The sequence below is a fragment of the Carica papaya genome, chromosome 6, assembly GCF_054855325.1.
Source record: "Carica papaya isolate Zhongbai chromosome 6, ASM5485532v1, whole genome shotgun sequence".
Taxonomy (NCBI): Eukaryota; Viridiplantae; Streptophyta; class Magnoliopsida; order Brassicales; family Caricaceae; genus Carica; species Carica papaya.
This window is the reverse complement of record NC_142314.1, coordinates 5,807,933-5,834,474: the sequence shown is the minus strand read 5'-3', so window position 1 is coordinate 5,834,474 and position 26,542 is coordinate 5,807,933. Positions and strand designations below refer to the sequence as shown.

The 26,542-nt window shown below is 35.6% G+C and overlaps 5 protein-coding genes across 15 annotated transcripts; all 5 read left to right on the top strand.

Moving 5' to 3' along the window:
• Window positions 1–2,055: 2,055 nt before the first annotated feature.
• Window positions 2,056–7,575, top strand: LOC148253251 (Autophagy-related protein 13). Its single transcript, XM_088223039.1, has 4 exons — window positions 2,056–2,328; window positions 2,878–4,339; window positions 4,473–4,663; window positions 6,846–7,575. Exons 2-4 carry the CDS (start codon window positions 2,963–2,965, stop codon window positions 7,264–7,266), a joined length of 1,989 nt encoding a protein of 662 aa, XP_088079165.1. The 5' UTR covers window positions 2,056–2,328; window positions 2,878–2,962; the 3' UTR covers window positions 7,267–7,575.
• Window positions 7,576–8,752: 1,177 nt separating this feature from the next.
• Window positions 8,753–15,021, top strand: LOC110816101 (uncharacterized). Its single transcript, XM_088222329.1, has 15 exons — window positions 8,753–9,080; window positions 9,181–9,267; window positions 9,457–9,666; window positions 9,797–9,967; window positions 10,060–10,113; window positions 10,208–10,357; window positions 10,477–10,834; window positions 12,090–12,097; window positions 12,176–12,298; window positions 12,445–12,531; window positions 12,717–12,926; window positions 13,136–13,306; window positions 13,410–13,463; window positions 13,557–13,706; window positions 13,827–15,021. Exons 1-15 carry the CDS (start codon window positions 8,970–8,972, stop codon window positions 14,190–14,192), a joined length of 2,310 nt encoding a protein of 769 aa, XP_088078455.1. The 5' UTR covers window positions 8,753–8,969; the 3' UTR covers window positions 14,193–15,021.
• LOC110816168 (protein kinase family protein) lies at window positions 14,211–18,499 on the top strand. 7 transcript variants are annotated; one of them, XM_022044233.2, is made up of 9 exons: window positions 14,213–14,617; window positions 16,393–16,510; window positions 16,614–16,672; window positions 17,185–17,249; window positions 17,412–17,505; window positions 17,586–17,666; window positions 17,737–17,848; window positions 17,969–18,082; window positions 18,163–18,499. In XM_022044233.2, the coding sequence occupies exons 1-8, from the start codon at window positions 14,354–14,356 to the stop codon at window positions 18,055–18,057; spliced, it is 882 nt and encodes a 293-aa protein (XP_021899925.1). In that variant the 5' UTR covers window positions 14,213–14,353; the 3' UTR covers window positions 18,058–18,082; window positions 18,163–18,499. The 7 variants fall into 7 exon arrangements, 6 of the variants coding, with proteins under 6 accessions (XP_088078835.1, XP_088078834.1, XP_021899926.1 ...); XM_088222709.1 differs by having other exon boundaries at window positions 14,211–14,617; window positions 17,586–17,649; window positions 17,782–17,848; window positions 17,969–18,499; XR_015821591.1 differs by lacking the exon at window positions 18,163–18,499 and having other exon boundaries at window positions 14,212–14,617; window positions 17,586–17,649; window positions 17,969–18,050.
• Window positions 18,500–18,637: 138 nt separating this feature from the next.
• On the top strand, window positions 18,638–20,994 carry LOC110816169 (uncharacterized). 2 transcript variants are annotated; one of them, XR_015821592.1, is made up of 4 exons: window positions 18,638–19,243; window positions 19,363–19,451; window positions 20,279–20,449; window positions 20,570–20,994. XR_015821592.1 is itself a non-coding variant. In XM_022044235.2 (3 exons), exons 1-3 carry the CDS (start codon window positions 19,072–19,074, stop codon window positions 20,696–20,698), a joined length of 390 nt encoding a protein of 129 aa, XP_021899927.1. In that variant the 5' UTR covers window positions 18,966–19,071; the 3' UTR covers window positions 20,699–20,994. The 2 variants fall into 2 exon arrangements, 1 of the variants encoding a protein (XP_021899927.1); XM_022044235.2 differs by lacking the exon at window positions 20,279–20,449 and having other exon boundaries at window positions 18,966–19,243.
• Window positions 20,995–21,134: 140 nt separating this feature from the next.
• WNK6 (WNK family serine/threonine-protein kinase 6) lies at window positions 21,135–26,381 on the top strand. 4 transcript variants are annotated; one of them, XM_088222704.1, is made up of 9 exons: window positions 21,135–21,398; window positions 21,947–22,396; window positions 22,985–23,076; window positions 23,168–23,455; window positions 23,723–23,950; window positions 24,052–24,272; window positions 24,512–24,669; window positions 24,762–25,197; window positions 25,288–26,381. In XM_088222704.1, the coding sequence occupies exons 6-9, from the start codon at window positions 24,080–24,082 to the stop codon at window positions 26,073–26,075; spliced, it is 1,575 nt and encodes a 524-aa protein (XP_088078830.1). In that variant the 5' UTR covers window positions 21,135–21,398; window positions 21,947–22,396; window positions 22,985–23,076; window positions 23,168–23,455; window positions 23,723–23,950; window positions 24,052–24,079; the 3' UTR covers window positions 26,076–26,381. The 4 variants fall into 4 exon arrangements, with proteins under 4 accessions (XP_088078830.1, XP_088078829.1, XP_088078831.1 ...); XM_088222703.1 differs by having other exon boundaries at window positions 21,947–22,731; window positions 22,985–23,103; window positions 23,418–23,455; XM_088222705.1 differs by having other exon boundaries at window positions 21,947–22,299; window positions 22,985–23,455.
• The last annotated feature ends 161 nt before the right edge of the window (window positions 26,382–26,542 follow it).

The following is a 26,542-nucleotide window of genomic DNA, read 5'->3' as shown; positions in this document are numbered from 1 at the left end:
GGAACTGAAACACGCTAACAATACCTGCACGGGTTCCAAAAAAAATCCAAATTAGGCCCAGGGCCTCTTTCGGCCCAAATCGCAACTCCGGCACGGCGGCTCCGCCGTGCTCCGGCGACGGCGCCGCCGCTGGCGGCGGCGAGTCGCCTCGGGTTGACTGTTTTCGGCCGTTTTTGGCCGAATTCGGCCACACTCGCATTGGTCCTTGTTAGAAAACAACCCTAGGGCCCTCGGGGGGCCAAAAAATCACGGAAAAGCGGAGCTTACCGGCGGCGGCGCTCTCGGGTACGGCGACTCCCCGGCGAAGTTCGTGTTTTGGTGATTTGGCTTCGGTCAACCTGTAGAGAAAAGAATGGTGATCACGGTGATATAAAAATTGCATCGAACGGAGGCCGGGAAGGGCCTCGTCGGAGGCAAAAACCGAGAGGGGGCGCGGCGGCGCCGCTGGGCTTCGGCCGCGTATTCCGGCCGTTTGGCCGGGATTTCGGCTTCGATTTGGCCATAGGAGGAATCAGTGGGGAAAAACGAGTCGGGGGTATGAAATTTACCTCGATCGGCGGTCGGAAATTTCCCCGGTGCGGCGGCAAGTGGCGGCGGGTGGCGGCGGTCGGCCTCTGGTTCGTCTTCTCCGGCGAGCGGCTGGCGGCTAGGGTTTTTGGTCTGGTGTGGGGGTTCTATTTATAACCCCTTGCCTTTTGATCACAGCCGTTCGTTTCGTTTTAATCTGGGCCGTTCGTTTTTGATTGAATCTGGGCCGTCCGTTCGCGTGATTGATCTGGGCCGTCGGATCGCACCCACGCGGATCGCCAACGTGGCTCCTTTCGGAGTGACGCGATCTTGCCACGTGGCAGGCCCCGGTTGGCCGGGACTGCTGACCGGGCCTGCTGACGTGGCTGCTGACGTGGCCCCCCCTTTTTTTTTTTTTTTTTTTTTTTTTTTTTTTTCCTCCTCCTTTCCGGGCGCTACAATCTGGGTCGTTCATCACGATTCAATCTGAGCCGTCTGTGCGGGATTCATTCTAGACCGTCTGTGTGTGATGCAATCTGGGCTGTCCGTGCGCGTTTTTTATCTGGACATTCTGTGCGCGCGGACCGTTCGATCTCAATCGTTCGATCGCACGTACGCAGATCGCCCACGTAACTTCTTTTCGCGTGGCCTCCCGCGTCAGCATCTCTGCCACCTAGCGCGTCCTGGTTGGCCAGGGCTGCTGATCGGGCAGCTGACGAGACACAATTTTTCTAAATTACATTTTGACCTCTGGTTTTCGATTTTTCTTTCAAAAATACCCCCAAAATATAAATTTTCACCCATTTTTTTTAAAATTATTTTCAATTAAATCCCTAAATAATTTTTACCAATTATTATTATTATTATTTCTATTAAAATAAATTAAACTAAATTAAATTTAATATAAAATTACATAAATAATAATTATATTCATATAATTATTACAATAATGAAAATAAAATAAAAAGAAAGAGTTGGGGTGTTATAGATTAAATTTTGTTTTATTTATTAATTTTATATAAAAGTAAATAATTATTAAAAAACATATACCTAATTATCACCCCGTCAATTTTTATAGACCCCGTCAGGAGCCTAATGATTTTTATTTTTTTCTTTAATAATTAGTTTAATTTATATTAAAATTAAAACTATGATTAAATAATTTTTAAAAAATAATTGGACTTATTTATGATTTTGTACAAACAAATACTAATGTGAAAATAAAAGTGGTAGACTATATAAATAAGATTAATATTTCTTAAATTTTATTTCCATAATTTTTATTCAAAATATAAAGTAAATCAATTATATTAACTATAGTATATAAACACAATAATTATTCTCTAATTGCAAACCAAATGAAGGGTCAATCATGGGCTCGTCGAGGCCCACGATCCAAAAACTTTGGAGAGATAATCAGATCCATCACTGAGAGTTTCTGTAGATATCCATGATCGCCGCATGATCCAGTGCTTCAAATGGGACCACCAATTTTACAGGACCATGGGATGACGTGGCACAATTTCAATGGGATATGGGGTCGACCAGTTGTTTAGCTGAAATGTAGCTGCTTCCGAAAACGGAGAAGAAGAAGGAAACTCTTCTGATTAAAAACTGATTTGAATTAGGAGACTGGAGACGTAAAACCCTGAATTCAATCCAGTAGGTTGTCTCGGTTTTCAACCTATGACCCTCTCTCTCCTTCCTTTTTTTCTTTTGTTGGAAATAGTAGCCGCACTCAATTCGTCGACTCTATCCTTTCAACTCTCCAGTATCGCAGCAGACTTGTCTTTTTTCTCTGTTCCTCTATCGATATAGATGGTAAGTTAGCTTATACTATCTTTTCTTTCAGGATGATTATGAAGTTTAAATGTTTCTATATGTTTTTACGCTTATGAGTTTTGGAGTAATCGATATATGTATCTCTTTTTATATTTTTCTTCATCTACTGGGTTTGTGTTTCTTCTTCGTGTCTGAAAAGGGCTTATCCTATAGGGTTATTCGATTTTTGGGTACTAGATGTTCTAAATAAGGAAAGACAGAGTTGAAAAAAAAAAAAGAGAAATAGGAACCGTGTAGAAGAAAGGAAAGATCCATCCAGGGTTTAACCACTGGTGTTTCTTAATGATCAAGGGTAAGTGAAGAGTGATTCTATTTTTTGTTCGATTATGGCTGCTATATCATTGCGGATTGACCGTAAATTCAAGCTTGAATTTCATAAGTTCTGTATCATTTTAGTAAGTCGAGTTACTAGTTGTTTGCTTTTTGTTATTTCTACACTTGTGATACATTGATTTTCAGAATGATGATGGAGTTGCTCGTTGAGAAGTTATTGAATCCCTTTTCTCTCTGCTCTTCTTTTGTTTGCAGTAAAGTATTTTCAAGTGGAGTATCAAGATTATAATATCAATTTGCCTTTAAGGGTTTGTGCCATTTCTTGTCAACTTATCAGAATATGGCATCATCCCATCATAACCCTCATTCAGAGGCTGCAAAGAAAGAACAGATCGTTACTGAATTCTTTGCTAAAAGCCTCCACATAATACTTGAATCTAGGTCTCCTTACTTGTCCTCACGCAATTATAGCTGTGAGCAAACTGTATCATCTCCATCTTCATCTTCCTCCTCCTCTTCTAGTGTGAGGCCAAGGGACAAATGGTTCCATTTAGCACTTGGGGAATGCCCCAGTGCACTGGAGAATCTCGATATCTGGCGGCAGAACAGTCTCGAACCATTGGTGGTTGATGTGGTTTTGGAGCAGAGGCCACTTGATTGGCAACCAACTAAATTTTCCCCTAAAAGGGATCTTGAATGGAATTCGTCTGGGAAAGAAAAGTGTCAGTTTGGTTGGAAATCTGATCAAGAAGAATTAGGTGGTGAACCCAAGAGTGAGAAGATTATAGAGAGATGGGTAGTGCAATATAATAGTAGAAAGAGCAGGGATTGTAATACTGGGAGTAGAAGGTCAAGCAGCAATACTTTGGCTGTGCTGTATAAAAAGGCTATGTTGCTTCTTAGGTCATTATATGTGACTGTTAGGCTTTTACCTGCTTATAAAATTTTCCGCGACCTCAATTCATCTTGTCAAATCCGTACATTTAAGCTTGTTCCTAAGGTCTCTTCTTTTGCTGAACCTTTCACTCATAAAGAAGATGCAGAAATGCAGCGGTTTGGATTTACTCCTGTGGATACATCTTGTGGTAGACTCTGCTTATCGGTGTTGTATCGTTCCTCTCTTTTGGATATCAGTTCTGAATCGTTGACTCCTCTGTCTCCCAAGTTTATAAAAGATTATGTTGGCAGCCCCTTGGCAGACCCACTAAAGAGGTTCACTTCTCTTCCAGCTTCACATGGTTCTTCATCATCTCTACCATTCTCAAGGCGGCACAGTTGGAGTTTTGACCGGTACAGAGCCTCACCACCTTCAGTTTCTTTCTCACCATCACCAACACATTCAGAGCCCCATGCTTTAGCTTCAAATCCTAGTTCTCGCCGTTTCTCCCCTATGGGATTGCCTCCTCATCCACCAGAAATGTCTTCTGTTCATAAAAAGGATATGCATTTTGATGAGTGTTTTCTTTCCCCGAACTTTACACCATCGCCATCCCCATCCGCATCCCCATCACCACCTATTCAAATTCCAGGGAGTCATCTGCTAAAGGGTCTTTTGCGATCTGAAAGTGCTCCAGTTAACATACCTATCGCTAAGCTTCCTAATTCTCCTGTGTGCAAGCAAAATGTTTTTCCATCTCCTCCTGTTAAATTGGAAAGATGCAGTTCTTCCAAGCTTGATAAAAATTCAGGACCTACTAAAACTGGCACAACGGAGAAGGTAATTTATATCAGCAAAATATAACTAAATAGATAAATATATATTTTTCACATATATAAAATATATTTCACAATGACAGTTCTGTTTTTATAGTTATATTTTTGTTAATAATTTCTTTTTGTCTGCTGCATAGCTGTTTGCTCTTGGAAAAGATGACACTAGAAAATATTCTGGGTTGAAATTATCTTCCAACAGTTCAACACAAGTTGCATCTTCCAGGAGTTTTAGCAGGTCTTTCCAGGATGATTTTGATGATTTTCCATGCCATTTTGATGTGGAGGATGATTTTCCATGCCCTTTTGATAGAGTGGGGGCAGGTAGCAGGTGAGTGTAAAATTCCTTCAGCGAATCTAATCTTTGTTTTACTTTTATTTCATTATTTCACTAAAATATTCTTAATGCATTTATTACTTTATTTATTCAGTTAAGTTTTTTTGTTAGCTTCCTCATCTTGAGAACTTGTTATGGGCCTTTTTACTGGGAAGTTCATTGAAGAATTTGTTTTCTTGCTAGGATTTCTTTCCATTTAACCTATTTTAAAAAACTGATCAAAAGCTAATTTAAGCAGGGCCATTCCATCTCAGTAACAAAAAACAATGATTCTTTTTTTCGGGAATTCTGCATAACTTTATTCGTATCGTGTTTTACAATTGTGCAGGAAGAATAGAACAGTTCATAAGGAATAGCAACTCCCCTTCTACTGGAAGTACTATTTCCACATCCACTTCCACATAATTTATTCCATGAAAATGTGACCGACTTACGTTAGGACAGGAGAACATACATAGACAACTGCAAATGTCTTCAAAAAAATCTTACCTTCAAGACTCCTTAGATCTGCAATGTGTTTTTATACATCGCCTCCTCCCCCCCTCTCTCCCCAAAACACAAAAAAAAGAAAAAAATAGCAAACCAAGTGGAATTGAAATAATTAGGTCCTTCTTTCAATTGACTTTTATTGCTCAATAATAAAATGAGATTTTTTAATTTTTTCTTTGGTGGTGGATGGGTTGAGCAAATACTTTTGAGGGGTGCAGAAAGTGGGGCCATCATAGGATTTGCAGTTGGTAAGGATAGAGTTGAGATGTTCCACCTCCAGTTTGCTGATGATACAATCGTGTTCGTATTGCATGAGCATAGATTATTGGTTAAGTGGCTTTGACACTTCCCATAAAAATCTAATTCTTTATAATATAAGATTATTGAAAGTGTTCATGAGCACTAATGGAATGGTTGAGATGCAGTTGCGACGAGAAACGCAACACAAGAGTTCCCAGAAGGCAATATCCAGTTTGTGTAACCTATTTATTCCTCTCAGTAGATATAGTGGGGGATGGTGCCAAGGTCCTCTTTTGGGAGAATCACTGGATGGACTAAGCCCCCTGGGTACCCAATTCTCCTTTCTTTATCACCTATCCTCCTGCCACAAGGCACTGGTAGACCAGTTCTTTCTAACAGCATCATTAATTGGAATTTTCATTTTCTCCAAAGTTTTAATGATAGAGAAATTGCTGAACTCCTATCCTTGTTAAACCTCTTAAGTTCTTCCCAGCCTTCTCAACACCCTGATTGCAAGGTGTGGACTTTATACTCTTCAAGTTCTTACATTTGTAAGTCTTTTTTCTATCACATCACCAAAAACCCTGGTTGCTACCATAGCCCTTTTACCAACGCTTTCTGGCAAGTTAATGTTCCTTCTAAGGTGAAGGTGTTCGCATGGCCTGCTATTTTGAATTGATTGGGTACTAATGAGTTGTTGTAAATTCATAGGCCTGATTGAGCTTTTGTCTCCTGACATTTGTGTAATGTGCTACACAGGTGGGAAGACACATAATCATTTGTTCCTCCACTGTGAGACGGCTTGGAAATTATTATATTGGTTTTTGACGCTTTCAACTTGGTTTGGGTTGCACCTCCTTTTTTGGATTGTTTTCTTTGTTCAAGCATTAGTGGTTTCTGTATTAGGGCTAGGCTAAACCTTTATGGAAAGGTGCCCTGTTTGCTGGTTTATAGAAGATTGGTTGGAGAGAAGTCATTATGTTTTTTACGACGATTTTTTTTCCCAGAATCTATGCTTTGGGGGATGATAACCTTCTTGGCTTCCCTTTCGTTTAAAGCTCATGAGAATTATGCGGATAACTCCCTATCTGTTTTACATAGAAGTTGGGATGCACTCGTCACATGAGATGTTCCCAGCTGTCTATCCATTACGTTGTTATTTTTTTTTCCTGTTATAATTTCTTACAGTTGGATGACTTATCCGCTGCACCTTTTGTATTGATCTTTTCTCCTTTCAATATCACTGCTTTTTGTATTACAAAAAAAAAAAGAGATTTCGTGTTTTCAGAGTTGCAAACTTTTTCATGATTATTTAAATATTTTCTTTGTTGGTTTAGTTAGGATCTGATGCATTTTCATCTACTTCGGTTTATCTGGGAGATAAATTAACAAAGTCTTGAATGTACCTTAGTGGACATAATCTGACATGCTATTATACATTGCCCAGACCTGAATCTTTTGATCAGAGAGGACCGCAAGATGAACCATCTGAGGCAGGGGGATTTCTTCCAATTAGAAAATCTGAAGATGCTGCAGTTGGTGTCCTTGTGCAGATGTTGCAGAAAGCCCCACCTCTTCGCCAGGACACTTCAATAAATTTGGCAGAATCCTCAAGGCCTGCAATATGGGATAACTCAGTTGAAGAACCCAACCAGATTTCTGAGGCGCCAGGAGTTCAGTACGGTGCTTCTGCAAGTGTGGTATCTTCAGCGCTTACTGGGTCTAGAACAACAGCTGATGCATTGGAAGAACTTTGGAGTTACAAAGAGATGAAAAACTTGCTGCTTAGTCAAGGTGGTAGGTCATACACGTCCCAGAATTATGCATCTACTTCAGAACCTTCAAGCAGAGGTACGACGAGGTTTTAAACTTATGATGGTATTGAATCATTTGCACTTAGATACGATACTACTTACGGGAGATGACTTTGTGCAGTACAGTTAAGCATGTTTTGTCAGAGCTTTTCTTTTCCCCTGTACATAAATATATATGCATGTATATAGAAGTTAATGCACGATGATCGTATTATATCAGAAAGGTTACGTGATGTCTTTATAAGTCTACGTTAAAAAATGTTCCTCTCTTCTCTGATTATTCATTATAATTATATAGAGAATTTGTGGTTTAGACTACTATTCAGGTAGCTACTAAACAATAAACCTTCTGCATTTCTTTTCCATTATGTTAGATTCTGCACTATAATCTTGTTTCTTCTTATAACTCGTAAATAGTCATTGCAAAACTCGAACAGAACATCTTAAAGCACTAAAAGAGAGAACATACTATTCGGCTAACAGGCATTTGGGTTTTGTAGTAAAAATTTCATATGTACATTTTTCATACGGGTGCTTGTGATGAATACAAGCTTATAGTTGAGATCCATCTGATTTACGGGAGAGCTATTGTCAACTCGACTGAAATCGTTTTATATTTTGAGAAATTTCTCCAGCTTATTGTTTGGTTGGTATTTTTTATTTTCTTAAAATTTCCTTTTAAGAATTGAGATCACTTTTTGATGTATGGAGCTTCTATATATATATATTCTTTTTTTGGCTGGAACATACTGTCTTTGATTCAAATTGAAATTATGCAATGTAATTTGTAGGTTGTTTGCCACAAGAATGAGTGGTTTGTATATGTATGTATGTATTTTAATTTTATTGGAAATCATTATTTTTGAAGTTAAACTTTATCTTTTAAACAGAATTTTTATATATTTACTAGGATATTGAGTATTTTAAGTTTTAAATAAATTTCACAAAAATAAATTAACTTATAATAGCATTGAGAGAAGTTAAATAAGGATAAAAAAAGTTTATTATACAAATTTTTATTTTTTATTTTGGAGATATTATGGAAAACTTATCTGCTCTAACTTCTGAGATTATACTTTAAACATGATTAATTCTTTGTATGTATTTTAATGAATAATTTTTTTTTTTTTGGATATGATATATGTAGAATAATACAATAATTTGTTTTTCAAGTTAAAAGCTTATAGTTTATTATTTTATATTATGTTTTTCAAACATAATCATTTGAATTTATAAGTAAGTTTCAAATTTATTTTTGATAAAATCGAAAATAATCTCAATGGCAAAACAGCAACGATATAATTACCCCCTGCGAATGAGAATCTCTGTTTAATTTGTACGACAAATAAATTAAATTAAATTAGTATTACAAATGATTGATTGATTTACATTAAGTACTCATGTGAGAGATGGAACTGGAAAAGGAAAAATAATCTACAGAAATACATAATTACATGGCAGATTATTAATTGTATAATTAAAAGGACTGACTGTGACACACGCACACCAAATTTAAGATGAAGCTAATATAGTATGGATAATTCATTTTTGGAATATTATCTGTGAAAGAGGAAATTACAGAGAAGAAAATAAATGCATATACCAACATTAAATACCCATTCTTAGCAATCCAAATCTATCTTTGAAAGACATAATTATATGTATATAAACCACCCACAGCATCACAATTCGAAGTCTGGTGGCAGAGTATAAGCAAATTCTGTAAAAACCTAAAGTTAGTAGAGTTGAAAAGAGAGATGATCAAGTTTGCAGTTTTGATTTTTGCTGTTTCTCTGGTTTTACATCAGCCCGAAGTGAAAGGAACAGGTTTATCCAGACCAGTAAACAATCCCATTAAAACCATTAAGGTAAGCTTTTTCATCTTTTTGAATATTAAATTTACAATAAACAAGGCTAAATTACAGAGTATAATCAATTTATTCATCAAATTTTTTAATGCTGATACAGACTGAGTATGGTGATATCTATGATTGTGTGGATATCCACAAGCAACCAGCTCTTGAGCATCCGTTGCTCAAGGATCACAAAGTCCAGGTTCTCTATTTGCAAATGAGTTAAATGTCAATCTTAATAATATACTATAGATTATGGATTAGATTCTTTCTTATTAATAATTCGTTAAACTTAGTTGATATTTGATATAAAACTTAAACTAATCTTTTCAATTTACGATTTCAAATGATTTAATAACTGACCATGTTTTCATTTCATTTCGTCGAAAAGATGATGCCTAGTTTTGCTGTGAGAAGGAAGAGTATGTCTCCAACCATCACTGACTCTATAAAACTCGGCCTGGAGACACCATGTCCGCGAGGAACAGTCCCTATTCGAAGGACTTCAGATCAAGAATTACTCAAAGCGCAATCTGCTTTCTATATGCACCATTTTGCTTTTGATACCAATTCAAATGAACCAGTCGCTCCAGGAGTAGATGTAAGTAATTTTTGCTACATATTCAACTAAATACCTAAATATTCTTCCTCAATTACTTGGAACGATCGTATGTAATTGATAAAATTTATAAATTCAATTTAATCATTATGAACTATTCATTTCTTCACAGTTTGCAGGAATTATCTCAACACAAGATGCTAGTAAAAAATATCGTGGAGCGGGAGGAAGGTTGGCGATATACCAACCATTTGCTCAACCTAATCAGTTCAGTTTATCGATGATTCTTCTTCAATCTGTAACTACAGTAGGCCAACGAGCTATTATCCGAACAGGATGGATGGTATATGTCATTTGTGATTTCTCAGACTAAACAAAAAATTTTCTGCATTCAAGAAAAAAATGGATGACTCCATAATCTCAAATTCTTTCCAGGTAAATCCACTTGTTTATGGAGATACCAGAAGCAGATTTTTCACTTCTTGGACGGTATATTTTTTGAATTATTACTATCGCTATACATTGTGTCACACTTGAAATCATATGGATACTAATCAACAGTTAATTTTTTGAATATTTTCAGCAAGAAAAAAGTGGCAGCTCATCTGGGTGCTATGATCTCTTATGCTCAGGTTTTGTAGTGGTGGATAAACAGTTTACTCCAGGTATACCCTTTGGTAATATCTCAACTATAAGCGGTCCTAAATTTGATGATTGGATGATGATCAAGCAGGTAAATTTCTACTTCATAACTCTAAACGTAATATCATATAAAAAAAAAATGAATGTGAAAAGTTATTGAATGAATAGTGTTTAAAAGTGTAATAATTTTTTTTTTTTTGGTTTGGTTAGGATTTACGAACTGGGCATTGGTGGTTAATGGTGTTAGATGATAATAGACCAATTGGGTATTGGCCGATCGAGTTATTCGATGGTTTCGAGAATGGAGCTGGTTTGGCAAGCTGGGGAGGATGGGTATACAGCCAAAGCCCTGGTTCTCCTGCAATGGGCAGTGGGTATTATGTAGATAAAGATTACGAGAAGACATGTTACATAGCACAAGTGAGTGTTAACAATCCAGGAGATCCAAAGCTTGTGAGCCCAGATGAGTCTTCAGTTCAGGTTCTCCAATCTCGTTGTTACCAAGCTGGAGACAATTCTTTCTTTGATGTGAGTTGGGGATACAGATTCTTGTTTGGAGGAGCCGGTTGTTAGTATTTCTTCTTGGAAAAATAAAATAAAATTAATGTTCTTCACTTTGCTTCATTAAAATGAAGAGTGATTATTATATTATGGAAATCAATTTAGCTAGCATTTATAAATATATAAATATAATGGAGATATACAAGTGGTAATTGCAAGCTTCTGGGTTTTTATTTCAAGCCCATAATAAACCTTTAGCCCCATTTGGGTGTACATTTGAAGAGCACTTTGTGATCTAATAAGTAAAATTAAAATAAGTTTTTTTTTATGAAAGTCAAAACTAAAATATATATGTAATCAATTTCAATAAAATAAAATTAAAATTATTAATTTTTTTTAAAAAAATATCTTATGCTTTCGACGTTACCGTCCAATATTATCATTAATTAAATTATTAAAAAAAAAATCACATATTCTCATTTATTTTATTTTTCTCCACCTTGGCCGCCTTCGTCCACTGTCGCTCGCCGCCATCAGTTCGCCGCTGCGACTTGTCCATTGTTTCATATCTTTCTACAATATATAAGTAAAACTAGAACTTCTAATTTTTAATATTATTTTACAAATAATAAATTAAATTGTAATTAATTTTTATTAAGTATAAACATGGATTATAATATTTGTGTATGTATAGATAATTATATACACAAATATATGTAATACGATTATATGTAGTTCGATAGACAAATATGTATCAATATAAGTATATATATATATATATATATATATATTATATGTACTGTTACATTTATAATATATATTTTATATTTATATCAGAGTAATATATATATATATATATATCTGTTACATAATATATGTAATATATATTTCTATATATATTAATATTAATTTAAGATAATAATTTAAATTAAAATTTTCTGTGTTAACTTATTTTTCCCTTATATTATTTTACTGATTTTAGTATTTTAAATAAATATATAATTTTTGTTTTTTAAAATAATTTTTTTTTTGCAACCATTTCTAACAAGCAATTAATAATCTCACACTAATTTCAATGATGAATAATATATTAAAATAAATGATGATGTTGTTTAAACAAAATTAAACAATGGATTAATGTTTTAGAGAGGACTCATATATAAATACTCGTTTGACTGGAAAAGGAAAATAATCTGTAAAACAGGAAAAGAGAAGAAAATAAATAGTCCGTGCCGCAGGTGGAGTAATAAAAAATCTTTTTAGCATTAAATTTCATTATTGGATATCTAAATCTACCCTGCATTAAATTCTCATCATTATAGATTTGGATGTACATATAAACCGGCCATAGCATCACAATTTGAAGTGTGGATATGCAGAAGGGTCATAAGCAACTGAAAACACCTAGCTTGGTAGAGTTAAAAGAGAGATGATCAGGTTTGCAGCTTTGATTTTTACCCTTTCTCTGGTTTTACATCAGCCTGAAGTGAAAGGAACAAGTTTATCCAGACCAGTAAACAATTCCCTTAAGGTAAAGTTTCAATTTTTTCTTTTTGGGTTTCAGTAAGTTTTCTTTTTGTGCAACTTAATTTTTGAAAAGATTAATTTTTGATCATAAACAGGACTGCAATGCAGAATATAATCTATTTATTTATCGATTTTTTAATGCTGATACAGACTGAGTATGGTGATATCTATGACTGTGTGGATATCAACAAGCAACCAGCTCTTCAGCATCCATTGCTCAAGGATCACAAAGTCCAGGTTCTATATCCGCTAACAAGTTAAATGTCAATCTTAATGACACTATAAATTATAAATTAGATTCTTTTTTATTAGCATTAAAATTAATTGTTTGTAATATAATACTAAAGCTAATCTTTTGAATTGCGATTGCAAGGTCCGTACTTGAATTACTAACCATTTATTCATTTTGTTTTGTCAAAAAGACAATGCCTAGTTTTGCTGTGAGGAGGAAGAATATGTCTCCAACCATCACCAACTCTGTAAAACTTGGCTTGGAGACACCATGTCCGCGAGGAACAGTCCCTATTCGAAGGACTTCAGATCAAGACTTACTTAGAGCACAATCTGCTGTCAGTATACCCAATTTTGTCTCTGACACTAATGCAATTGGACCAAGCTCCCCAGGTGTAGATGTGAGAAATTTTCACCACATAAGGATACTAGTCAAAACTCAATATTCTTCCTCAATTACTTAGCACTATATAAGCAACTAGTGCATGAGTATGCTTCTAAGCCCTGCATATGCTTCTTTATGAGATTTACATCTAGACCATCAATTGCGTGATCATATTTGATTGATAAATTCAAGTTAATCACTATGAAAAGATTTTCTCTTTTATAGTTTGCGGGAATAGTTTCAATGCCAGATGATGGAAAAAAGTACCATGGAGCAGCAGGATTGGTGACCATATACCAACCATTTGTTCAAATTACTCAGTATAGTTCATCAATGATTATTGTTCAATCTTCAATAACTAAAGGGCAGTGCGGTATAGTTAGAACCGGATGGATGGTATGTTTCATTTGCAATCTTTGAGAACTAACAAGAATTTTTCTGGATTCCCATAATTTAAAAACGAAAGTTTAATGACTCCAGAATATCATTTTCTTTCTAGGTCAATAAAGCCCTTTATGGAGACGTCCGAAGCAGATTTTTCACAGCTTGGACGGTATATTTTATGAATTTTACCATTACTTCATATTGTCACACACTTGAGATCATATATATACTAATCAGCTGTTAACTTTTGAAAATTTATCAGCAAGAAGAAAATGGCACCACATTTGGGTGCTATGATGTCCAGTGCTCAGGCTTTGTAGTTGTGAATAGATATGTAACTCCCGGCCTACCTTTTGGCAATGTCTCAACTCCAACTGGCACTAAATATAATGTTTGGATGATGATCAAGCAAGTAAGTCTTTAGTCCCTAACTTCCATATAAGAAACTCCATTATATAAAAAGATCATTCAGTAGAACTAATGAAAAAATTGTGCTTGAAGGTATGCTAATGATTTTTTTTGGTTTGGGCAGGATACACTTAGTGGGGATTGGTGGGTGATGATGCTAGATGGCAATATACCAATTGGGTATTGGCCAAGTAAGTTATTCAATGGGTTTAATAGTGGAGCTGTTGTGGCAAGCTGGGGAGGATGGGTTTACAGCCAGAGTCCTGGTTCTCCTGCAATGGGTAGTGGCTTATATGAAGATGAAGATTTTGACAAGACATGTTACATGGCACGAGTCGTTGTTAACAATCCAGGGGATCCCAAGTTTGTTAGCCCAGATGATTCTTCTATTCGTCTTCTCCAATCTCGTTGTTACAAATCTGGATATAATTCTTATTTTGATGAAAATTGGGGATACAGATTCTTGTTTGGAGGACCCATTTGTTGGTAATTCTGTTTTATTTTCCTCGGGAAAATAAAAAGAAAATAAAGTCCTTTACTTTGTTCCATTGAAGAAAGTGACTACTACTATATTATGGAAATAAACTCAACCCATTTATAAAATATATAAATTATTGGAGATAAGTGTACGAACAACTGTAGGTAGAAATAATGCCCATAATGAACCCTAGAAAGATCCTTACTGTTGCAAAAATTACGAGAGAAGGCAAGTACGTACTGAAATCAAAGCTTGGGGAGAATTCTCTGGCCACCGTTTGGAGAGCAGAGCACAGACTAACGGGAGAAGAGGTGGTGGTGAAGCAAGTTTATCGATCCAAGCTCAACAAACACCTAATCAGCTGCTTGGAATGTGAACTCAATTTCCTGTCCTCTGTCAATCATCCGAACATCATTCGCCTTCTTGACGTCTTCCAGGTTGCTTTTGATTTTTTAGCTCAATTGCGTCGTAAGCGTTTCTCCTTTTATCTGAGACGGATTCAAAATCATTGGTGTCGGAGGGTATAGCGATTAATTTTTTAGCGTCTGATGCTTTTTTGATTTTACGTTTAGTGGACTAATCGATCTTAAGTTTATGTTTGGTTGATTTCTGGGTAATCTTCGTTGCTGCACATCTTCTCTGAACATTCAAATTTTGTTACACGTCTAATTTTCAGGGGTCAGTTTTGGAAATCGGGTTCTATTACCGATGGCAGTTACCTTGTTTCTGATTGAATATTGAGAGAATGATCTGTATCATTGTATGTGAATTTTCTGTAAATTTTTAGCCTATTTATAATGGATTTTGAGATATAAATACAGAAGATATACATAAGGTAGAACATTATATTGTCATAATTAACAAGATTACGATTGATTAGTGAGGTTATGATCTCACTGATTGTGCTAACATTCCCGCGCAAACTCAAGTTTGCGAGGAACTTGCTAACTTGAGGTCACAAACTGGATCATGCAAGCGTTAAGGTGGATACCTCTGTGTTCTTGTTCTGTCTGACCATTTCTTTGGAGGGATCCAGATATGAGCGTTGAACAGTGTTTCCATTACATTAACAAGAATTGAAGGAGAGTAGAGTCACTAAATTTCATGATATTATCAATATCGAATAGTTTGATATGAGAAGAGAATTGAGTTTTTATCATTGGTCAATGAGAGTCTTTACGTGGAACTGAGGAGGGACTTCTTAAATTTATCAGTTTGATGGACTTGGGTAATGAAATTGAGGCTTCCAATACCTAGTGCCTTTTCTTTTTATATTTCTTCAAGTGTGCTAGTGATTTAAATGAATTCCACAAAATATTTTAAATCTCGTGATTTGTTCCAATCACCGAATTTCATTTACAATGAATTTCTTAGTCAATATATTTAGAAAAGAAATAAACTTTGACTTTCCATTTGCTTCAACAGAGTCTTATGTTAGTTTAGCGCATAATGTGAATATGCATTCCAATTTGTTAAATTTTGATTTTTTGAGGATTTCTGGGAGAGATAAGCGAAATATTTTCTAGGGCATCTGATGGAAAAGAAGTGATTACCGATGATTTTTCAAGACTAATTTATTCTGTTTTGTTTTTTTGTAAGATTTTCTCCCATATCATTGGTTTTGGTGTTTAAATTTTGACTTCAAGACATTTGTATCTAGGCATTGTTTAGGTTTCTGGTTTCAACTAACAGGATAAAGATTATATCTATCCCTTTATGAACTTGCACAATTTCATTGTTTAGCCAAATTAAGTTGATGTAAAAAAAAATTTACTTGATAGTTTTGTTAGCTTTGCCAGCACTTTGCCCTTTATTTTCCTTTGGTCACTCCTGATACCAGTTCTTGGTATGGTTGCTCATTTGGTTTAAGTGAATGGACTCCACCAAATTAACCGAAATCCAATAGATCTATTTTGGTTTCAGTTCCGGTTTTTTTTTTTTTTTTGGCTTTTAAATTCGAATTCTCATTTTTGTGTACTTTTAATAATTCATTTACTGAACTAACTAGTTGGTTAATTTATTTAAATAAATAAGCCTCAAATAGTTTTATTTCAAATTCCAACCCATAGGCTTAAATATCAATAAACTGTATTCACGATTCATATAACTTTATTTTAGTGATAGTTGTCCCTTTTAGTACCATTTATCTGATTTTTGTTTTTCTTTTCTAACTTGATTTTCACAAATTAGAAGCTGATTGCCTTTATTTCAGGATGAAAGTTGTATATTTCTGGTCATGGAGTTTTGTTCTGGGGGAACATTGGCCTCTTATATTCAGCTCCATGGAAGAGTTAAAGAGCAGATAGCCAGAAGATTCATCCAGCAACTTGGTAACTACTATTTGCTACCTATATTTACTTCCATTATAATTTCTATATTTGCTTCTCTGTTTAAATTATATCTTAAAAATGTTTCTTCTTCGTTGCAATGCAGGAGCTGGTTTGGAAATTTTACACGCTCATAATATTATCCATAGGGACTTAAAACCAGAGGTAATGCACACATGGACAAGCAGTGGTTTTGATTAATATTCTTTGTGCTTCTTGACCTCCCATACGAACTATTCTGGTGTTAAACATTCCATGGTATGTGAACAATCTTATATAGAAACTACACAATTATATTGTCCTATGCCTTTCTTATTAGTATCCTTCTAGCTTTTTGGTGATTAATTGCCGCATGCTATCTTCTGTCCCATCGTTACATTTGTTAAATGACCAAGGATTGGTTAAATGGCAGTTCAACAAACTGAAAAGATATATCTGCAAGGAACCATACAAATTGGTATTTTAAAATCAAATTATTGGCAGTTGGCTGGGATGAATTTCTGTGGGTTTTCACTCACGTTCTTGATTGGAATAGTGCATACCAACACAATCTTAGAATATTTGAGATTCTTTTGCCTTGGAGCAGGTCCAAATTTTGGGGGCCTACTTGATTTTACAATCTTCTAACTTTACAAATCAAGTTTCCCTCGATTGGCTAATTTTGGTTTTTTAAACAGAACATACTACTGTCTGGATCTGAAGGTAATACGGTGCTCAAGATAGCTGATTTTGGGCTCTCAAGGTAATTAAATTATAAAGAACTTTAAGAGGATGTTAGGTATGAAAACTTATGTAGCAAAAGCTTAGAATGGAAGCAGTGTAGTTGCTTTTTACTTGACAAAATTTGACAGGATTTTATGTCTCGTGCTTTTAACTTGTACACTTGTTTTCATTGTGAGAAAAGAACTTTGTCTCCAGGGAAGCATGCTGAAAAGGTTTGCGGGTCTCCACTGTACATGGCTCCAGAAGTTCTTCAGTTTGAAAGATATGATGATAAAGTACCAGAATCAGTTTTATGAATTACTTTTACACTTGTCCTCAAAGTTAAGACCTACTGAGAAGTCAGGGGGTCTTGCAGGTTGATATGTGGAGTGTTGGTGCTATTCTCTTTGAATTGCTTAATGGATACCCTCCCTTTCAAGGTAGGAACAATGTTCAGGTAGGACCTTAATCCTAAGAGTCTCTACGCACAAAAAGGTTGATCCCAGCTAAAGTTTTCTTGATCTCAGTTGCTGCAGAACATTAAGTCTTGTACTTGTCTTCCCTTCTCCCAGCTAATCGTTCCACAGTTGAACCCAGACTGTGTTGATATATGTTCAAGACTTCTTTCAGTAAATCCAGGTCTCGCATGTTGTTATTTATTGAGTTCACATGCTTATAACTCTCCCTAGAATGTTATATTTTTGTTCTCTGTTGACTAGCCTATGAGTTCATCCCTTACGGATCTCTCTGTTGTTGCAGTGCACCGCCTCTCTTTTGATGAATTCTATCAGCACAAGTTTCTCCAAAGAACTGGGGAAATAAGGGTCCCTTTTGATATTGGGCTTTGAATTACGCATGATTTTTTGCTGCAAGGTCAATATTTTCATTAGCTTCTTCGGTGTATCAGATTTACTGGGTTAACACATAGCACTATATGTTCGTGGTTATTTCAGATACCTTCTATGATTGACCTGTTCTGCAAGCTTCTGGCTTTTGTCACAGCTTTTGGATTTTGGACTTTTTCTTGTTTTTCTTCATGACATATGCTCCACGTTGTATGCTCTTAATGATGGAAGTCTGTGTCACAACTTGCGTATTGCACTGTCCAGGGAGATGCCAAAACTGAACTGGAGTCTTCCCTCATGATTCTTGGAAATTCTGTAAATGCCAAAATTGTATAGTGAATTGGTCAGGAAACAACTGCAGTTTTTGTAACTTGTAAGTTATAATGAATCCTATGTAGTAGATTGTATAATATCATGTTTATATAGAAATAGACATATTTTTCAATGACTGCTTGTGTTTGAAATCCTGGATATTGATAATCTATTTAACCTTTGATTATGTCTGCTATGACTTTTGGGGCATGAGGAATGTATACACCTACATGGATGGGGTTTAGCTTAGAACATTAGTCCCTCTATGAAAGTAATATTGCAGTAAATACAGATTTCTTTTTATTGACTATAATAATTTTAAATCTAAACTAACTAATGAACCCACAAATCGTTTGTCTTTCTTCATTTTATGGAGAGGATCTTGCTCTACCATCATTTTCATATACAACTTAGTAAGTAAAAATTAGTTTTCTTGAAGGAAGGATCTTTACTTTAACATTAAGTTTATATGGAAATAAGTAGACAAATATTTTATTTTTTTGAATCGAAAAAAGCTTCCTCCTTTGCCGACCTTCCTTTTCTTCCCCGTTAATTTACCCTAATTTTAAAACCATATCTTATTGGGTTGGATGGGCTGATGGGTTCGGGTGGGTTGATGGGTTCGGGTGGATTAACATCTTTGTATTCGGGTTCCGGCGCCCCGCTGTTAAACTCTACAGAAAGAGGGAGAGAGAAGAAATCAAGATGGCACCGGCAAAGAAGGGTAAAGCAAAGGCGACGCACGAGTCAACTCGGTCATCATCAAACACAGACAGCACCAACCACAAATTCCCTTCGTGCATTCGATCGGTTGCTCCTTCCTCTGTCGCCATCACCATCCACGCGAAGCCTGGCTCCAAATCCTCCTCCATCACCGGTAACTATGCCTCTGTTTACAACTCTCTACGTGTATCGTTACACGTACACGTTTCTTTTCTCTATATGACTTTCGTCTCTCTGTGTTGCCTTTCCTCCTTTTTTTTTTGGTGAATGTAGATTTGAGCGATGAGGCTGTGGGGGTTCAAATCGACGCGCCAGCCAAGGACGGCGAAGCTAATGTGGCCCTTCTTGAATATATGAGCTCCGTGAGTATTTTTTACGTTCCAACCGTATGCCTTTCTTGGACTTGTTAATCCTAATTTTGCCTGCACATATAGTGACAAGTTGGAAGAAGCAGAATACTAGTTTTGTACGGAATTATGGATTATTAAAAAAGTTACACATGTTTATATTATTTAAAGTAGGAGATTGTATCTCGATATGTGAATATTTTGATTTTTTTTTATCGTAATGTTGAATTATTTATTTGAGGTGGGCTAACTTGAAGGACTCCTCCATTTCATGCTGAAAGTGAACCACTCATACAATAATTGATTGGAAAATTGGGCAAACCAATTGTTGTTTATAGCTTCGATTGATCATAGTTTCCAATATTTATGGTTTGTTCATAAACCGACCTCATTATGCCTTTTTAGGATGTAATGTCTGTTTGTTTGGGGAAATTCTCCCCTTCCAAGTGCTCTGAGAAGGAAGCATGATAATAAACAACAATTTTGATGTTTCCTCATCTGAAAGATTTTGATTATCTATATTTTAAGGGTTTATGTCTGGTACAAATGGATTATTTTTTTGGAATTCATTTTAAAATCTTCTAATTTATATATTTAGTTCAACCATGAACTTTTGAAATTTGAAATGTTGTTTTAGTTCCACTTGAAAAAATTAGAATGGGATTTCACCATTGGTGCTTTGTGTTCATCTTTCCAAATAGATGTAATGAGTGTTTTTTCAGTTTGGATTATGTGTTTTAGCAAACAAGGAAATTTAAGACTTTTGTTGAAGCATGCTAATAACAGAGAAAACAACTTTTGTTGAAGCACGCTAATGACTTTTGACAAGCTGAACCACAAAGTGGCAGGGGAGTGGAGGGAATTTCTCTTTCCAAAATATAGATGGTAAATTCTTCTCACGATCAGAACAGTAAGGGTGGTTTTCGGGACCAAACAGTTGTTTCTTGATGTGTGCATTTCTTATGCTCAAACTTGTCGAGGTGGATTTTGGGACATGACAGTTGTTTGGCAACGTAAGCCTAACATCGAATTATCCAATTCATGGTTACAGATATAACCAAATTTTAATTATTTGTTCTTCTTGGTTGTTGCCAAGCTAAAGACAGTCCTAATTTTCATTACTTCTGATATAGGTTTTAGGGGTGAAAAGAAGGCAGTTAAGTATAGGTTCTGGTGCTAAATCGAGAGACAAAGTTCTGATTGTAGAGGAGGTTGTGCTAGAGAGCGTGTTTGATGCTTTGGACAAAGCAACAAAACGCTAATGAGGGAGAAGCAAGATGTTTCTATGCCTGGATGATCCTTATGGTTCTGTTGCTTTCTTGATCCCCTTTTAATCTTACAGTTTTACATCTATGGCGGCGATGGTTGAAATGCTGATCTCTGCTGATGTTTAAGAGGTGTTAGAGAATTTACTTGGTCATATCTTTTCCTTTAACGGAATGTACTAGTCATTTCTCATCTATAATACGGGTTTTTGGTTAATTACAGTTGTAAATAGATTCATCCAAGTTGGATCAGATAAATAAAAATATGTTAGTGTAGTACAGCTTTATTGCAAGGTATGCGTCTTTCTTTATTCTTCAACCCTTCAGCTGATGTTCCCTTGAGTTCTCAGAAGACTCGTTTCTGTCAGAGATAAGTGTTTCATGATTCTTCTTTATCACATATTTGCAGATAGACGGCCTCATTGATTTCGGGATTGTGATAGATCTAAACTCCAATATACATGTATATACATACATACATATATATATATATATATATGATCAGTTTTGGACATTTCCTCTTGTCTAGTCAATTTGTTTCAATGAACTCTTTCTGGTGTCCTGAAATTGAAGAACGTCTCTTATTATGAAATAAAAGCTAGCAAAATGAGCTTGATACAAGCATATTGATGGATATTCAATGGACCAAGGATTCAAGAGCAATAGAAGTGAGGCACCATTATGCATCAAGGCAAAGGTAACTCGAAGATTTTCGTAGTATTCATTTTGGGAGGTGATCTTATTTTTACAATAACGAAGGAAAATGATCAAATTATTTAATAAATACACAATGAATACGATAAAGATGACATACTATAATAATGCGTTATTTTTTTAGCATTGAATTAAGAAAGGAAGAAAAAGAACGAGTCAGAAAAATTAAAAGTCTATCATATCTTCTATTTAGAAATTGATTCCAATAGAGATTAAAACGTATTTAATTTTTTATTAATAGATGTTATTCAATTAGTTAATATTTTTATTGTATTTATTCTTAATTTCTATTTTATAATTCAAATAGCTTATTAAGATATTTTTATTAAGTGGTGTATTATAGTATTTTCAGTATTTAATTTAATTTACTAATTAAGAGTCCAAATTTAAATGCAAGAGTATAGTATAAAATAGTTTATAAAATAAAAGTCTTTTTAAATTTTAGAAAAACATAAAAAGATTCGCATATAACCAGGATTTCATAATTTGTTCCAAGAAAATTCACAATTGGAAACTATAAAATTCATGCAGGGGCCCGCTTTGTTGCCAATGAATCCTGTGACAAACTCTGCATGAAACCCACTGAGGAGATTCCATCTCAGCTACACGATTCCATCAAACCCAACCATAGGGAGCCATGTAAGCAAATGACTAGGACACCTGGCATTTGGAACTCACAGGCGGTGCACGCAAGAGTTGGCAACGAAATAGACGTCCAAAGCTACAAAGATAAGTATAAATACAGGCTCTGCATCACCCGGCAAAACTTTAGATGTTTTTAGAGAGAGGCGCATTGCATTTGAACACGAGGTGGTGATTTGCGATTGATCGAAGCAACACTCGTTCGATTTACCTCTCATTTTCTTCACAATCGATTCATTAAGGTTAGGGCTTTCTGGTTTGCATTCTCTCTTCCGAAATTTGGTCCTCTTATTATATTGATAAAGCAGAGAAACGAGATAAAGAGCTCTTCTTTTCTAGGTAAATATTTAGTCTACTTGCAATTAGATTTCGATGCACATTTATGGTTACCATTTTTATTCCTGGAGAAGCATGCCGAGTATGTGCTTTTCTTGTGTTTTTCTCTTGTATTTTGGTCATTAGATCATCGGTGGTATGAATTTTAGCCAACTATATGCCGGGAGAACAGCAATTAGGTGCACTTTAGGTTTCTCGTTTTTTGTTTACATTCCCCTTTTTTTTATTATTGTTGTTGTTATTATTATTTTTTTTTACATTTCTGCTGAGTTATTATTTTCAAGTTGTAGAATTATCAGAATCTGTGCCTATCCACGCAATGCAGATGCTGAATTCCGGTATAGGGTTTAATTTTGCTGTCTAAACTTTATCTTTCTTAATTGAGGATATTTTAACAGGTAGGGTTCTGTTAAATTAATCGCTAGTTTACTTGTTACTATAGTATTTGGGATTTCATGTAAAGACGCAAGTTAAAATAGGCTTAGAGTTTTAGGTTGGAGTCTCAAGATGAATATATGATGCATATATAATTCGTATATATATATACACACACATGTTTAATTTCATTTTCTGAATCATTTCATTATCTAGATTTGGAAACTAGAGTTTCGAGCTCAGTTAGCATGGAAAGCTCAGAAGATGGTGCTGCCCATGCGGAGCCTCCTGATGCTGATGTTTTGGAGGTTGATCCAACTTGCCGATATATTCGGGTATTGTTGTGGCTTTTTTATTTTTGTAGCTTGATTTTCTTATTATATTTAAAACATCTATTAGGTTAAAGAAAACAGGCAGAAAGTTTTTCTTAATTATCCATAAACTTGGGGGCTGAGAGACTCGATGTTACATGATACTTAGTTGCTTACGTCAGAATTGATTCTGACCCTTTCTGATCTCCTCCCTGGACGTCCCACGTGGCGAAAGGTTTTAGCCTTTTACAGTTTCTTACTTTTAACCACGTGGCGAAATTACATTTTTTTTATGTATATATTGTTGTTATTTATTGACGGATTGTGTGTTCTAACAGTACAAAGAGGTGATTGGCAAAGGTGCTTTCAAGACAGTGTATCCATTACATTTACTTTCTCCCAAGAGTTTCTCTTTTTGTTAATTTTAATTAGTTATGTTAATTTTCTTACATATGGGAATTACTATGTCAACAAATATCTTTAAATGGTATAGCTTTTCGTGTCAATGAATAAATTGGAAAATATTTTATGAAGTTGTTAATGTTGCAAGTTTTAGTCTACAAATTCAATATTTTTATAATTTAAATCAATCTTCTTTCCAAGTTGGTGTTCTTTGTTTCTCTTGAGTTTTATTATCAATCAGTTACAAGGGATTTGATGAAGTTGATGGGATTGAAGTAGCATGGAACCAAGTTCGGATTGATGATGTGTTGCAGTCACCGGATGAACTAGAGAGGCTGTACTCCGAAGTGCGCCTCTTGAAATCTTTGAAGCATAGCAATATCATAAAGTTTTACAATTCTTGGATCGATGACAGGAACAAGACTGTTAATATAATAACTGAGCTGTTCACATCTGGTAGCCTTAGACAGTAAGTTTTCTCTCTGCCTCTGGTCTGCATTAAGTTATCATTTTTTGGATGTTCCATAGTGAAATTAGCTCTGTGGTCAGTGTTTATAGTCTGTGATTTAGGTACCGTAGGAAACACAAGAAGGTTGACATGAAGGCTGTGAAAGGTTGGGCAAGACAGATCTTAATGGGTTTGAACTACCTTCATAGTCACCAGCCACCAATTATACATAGGGATCTGAAGTGCGATAACATATTCATCAATGGTAACCAAGGAGAAGTTAAAATTGGAGATCTTGGGTTGGCAACTGTCATGGAGCAGGCTACAGCCAAAAGTGTGATTGGTATAGTTTCCATTTCTCTTCTTTGATAGCATTGGCTGTTTATGAGATGCATGTTTTCCTTTGGGCTGCTTCACTGCTGGTGTGGATATGGGGGTTGGGGTTAGTAATCAGAGCTTTAACAGGATAACAATTATTGTTCTTGCCAGTATCCTATTGAGGATATCAGTTATTGTTGATTTATCAGTGCTGTGTTTTGTGTGTTTTCTTTTTGTTGGTAAGTGGATCATGGTATTAAACAGGAACCCCAGAGTTTATGGCACCTGAGCTGTACGATGAGAATTACAATGAGTTGGCTGATATATATTCATTTGGGATGTGCATGTTAGAGATGGTTACATTCGAGTATCCTTACAGTGAATGCAGAAACTCTGCTCAGATATATAAGAAGGTCTCATCTGTAAGTGGTAACATGTTCTTGTTTTCTTTAGCTTTCAAATTTAATGTTTATTTCCAAGGCTTTTTAGCTGTCTTGTTCTTGAGCCTTGGCAGGGAATAAAGCCTGCTGGGTTGTCTAAAATTAAAGACCCAGAAGTTAAACTATTTATTGAGAAATGCTTGGTCCCAGCATCTCAAAGGTTGTCAGCAAAGGAGCTCCTGAACGACTCTTTTCTACAAGTGAATGGTACAGCAAAGAATCGTCCTTTGGCACTTCCTGATATTGTTATGCCAAAAGAGGGAGCCTTCGGAGATCGTTGTTTGATGTCAGAAGGACCTGCTACTGCCCGAAATAAACCCCTCTCAATGGATCTTGATAATGATGGTGACCTGCCAGTTATTATGTCTTATGATAATTCAGTTGAGGGGATGTCACACTCTCTGTGCATTGAAGTTCGAAGGGTAAAGAGAGGTCACTTTTTTCTGTTAAAAGGCCAGGAAAATGATGAAAACTCTGTGTCCTTAATTCTTCGAATAGCTGATGAAAATAGTAAGTAAATTTCCCTTTTAGCCCATTCCACTACCATCCACTTGATAATATAGAAGTATGTAATATCGATGTCTGTCATTTCTCATGCAGGCCGTGTGAGGAATATTCATTTTCTGTTTTACCTCGATAGTGATACTGCCCTTTCAGTTTCAAGTGAAATGGTTGAGCAGCTTGAACTAGCTGATCAGAATGTCACATTCATAGCAGAATTGATAGACTTGTTATTACTGAACCTAATTCCAAGTTGGAAACCTTGTGTTCCAGTCAATCATCTGGTTCCTTCAAACGTAAACCGAAACTCTGGGGGATATCAGAAGGATACTCAGTTGCAAAAACACGGAGGAAGTGTGGGATCATTTCAAAGTGCGTCTGAATCCCTAAACCATTTCCCAAGTACTAGTCATTTTGATGGATCAAGTCAGTCAACAAAGCAAGATGCTGGTGCTGCCAAGAGTGATGAGAGAATGTCTCATGATTTTGGTCATCCACAAACGAATGTGACAGAAGATCAGGGTTCTGATATGTCATATGTTTCTGTGTCATCTAATGAATGGAATGGTAAGAGGCACTCAATTAATTCATATATGTCTGCCGAATCAGGACCCTTGGACTCTGATGGATATGGATTGAAGGGTGGCACTATAGACTATTTGTCTGGAGTTGAAATAGATCCATCTGCGAACGAAAGAAATCAATTTATGCACCCAACAGAAATTTCCCTGTTAGATAAGAATGAAAGTGAAGAGTTGGCGGTGGAGCTGGAAACTATTGAACTGGAATATCAGGAAGCCATTAACGAAATATCTAGGAGGAAGACTGCTGCTATCTTGGAGACAAGAAGAAGGTTGTCAGATAGAAAAATAGAAACTGTTGTCTAGCTCATTTTCATTCATTTTCTTGCTATTTTTTCTCTCTTTTTTTTGGCTGAAATCGCCCTTGCAAGTGTATAAAGTTTCTTGATCTTCTAGGGAGAGAATTTTGTTTCATTTTATTTTGGTTTGACAGTAGGAAGAGAGAGTCAAATGTAATGAAAGACATTTGCTCTGTTTGAAGTAGTTTAGGCTACCCAATCTCTCAATGCATTTTTTTTTTTTTTTTTGAAAGAGAGATTACAGAGGATGGTACAATGAGTGATGAATAATCTTTTATGAAGATCATTACAAGTAATGATGTGATTTTTTTGATTTTGCACCATGCTTAAAGGCAATGATTTGAATAAATTTATGATTCCTTTGGAATTAGTTTATAAATTTACATGTGTACTTTTGCCTTAGAATACAGTAGTAGTAGTTCTCTTAAAATAATTGAAACAATGCATTGTCTTTAATGGAGTTGGGAATAATAA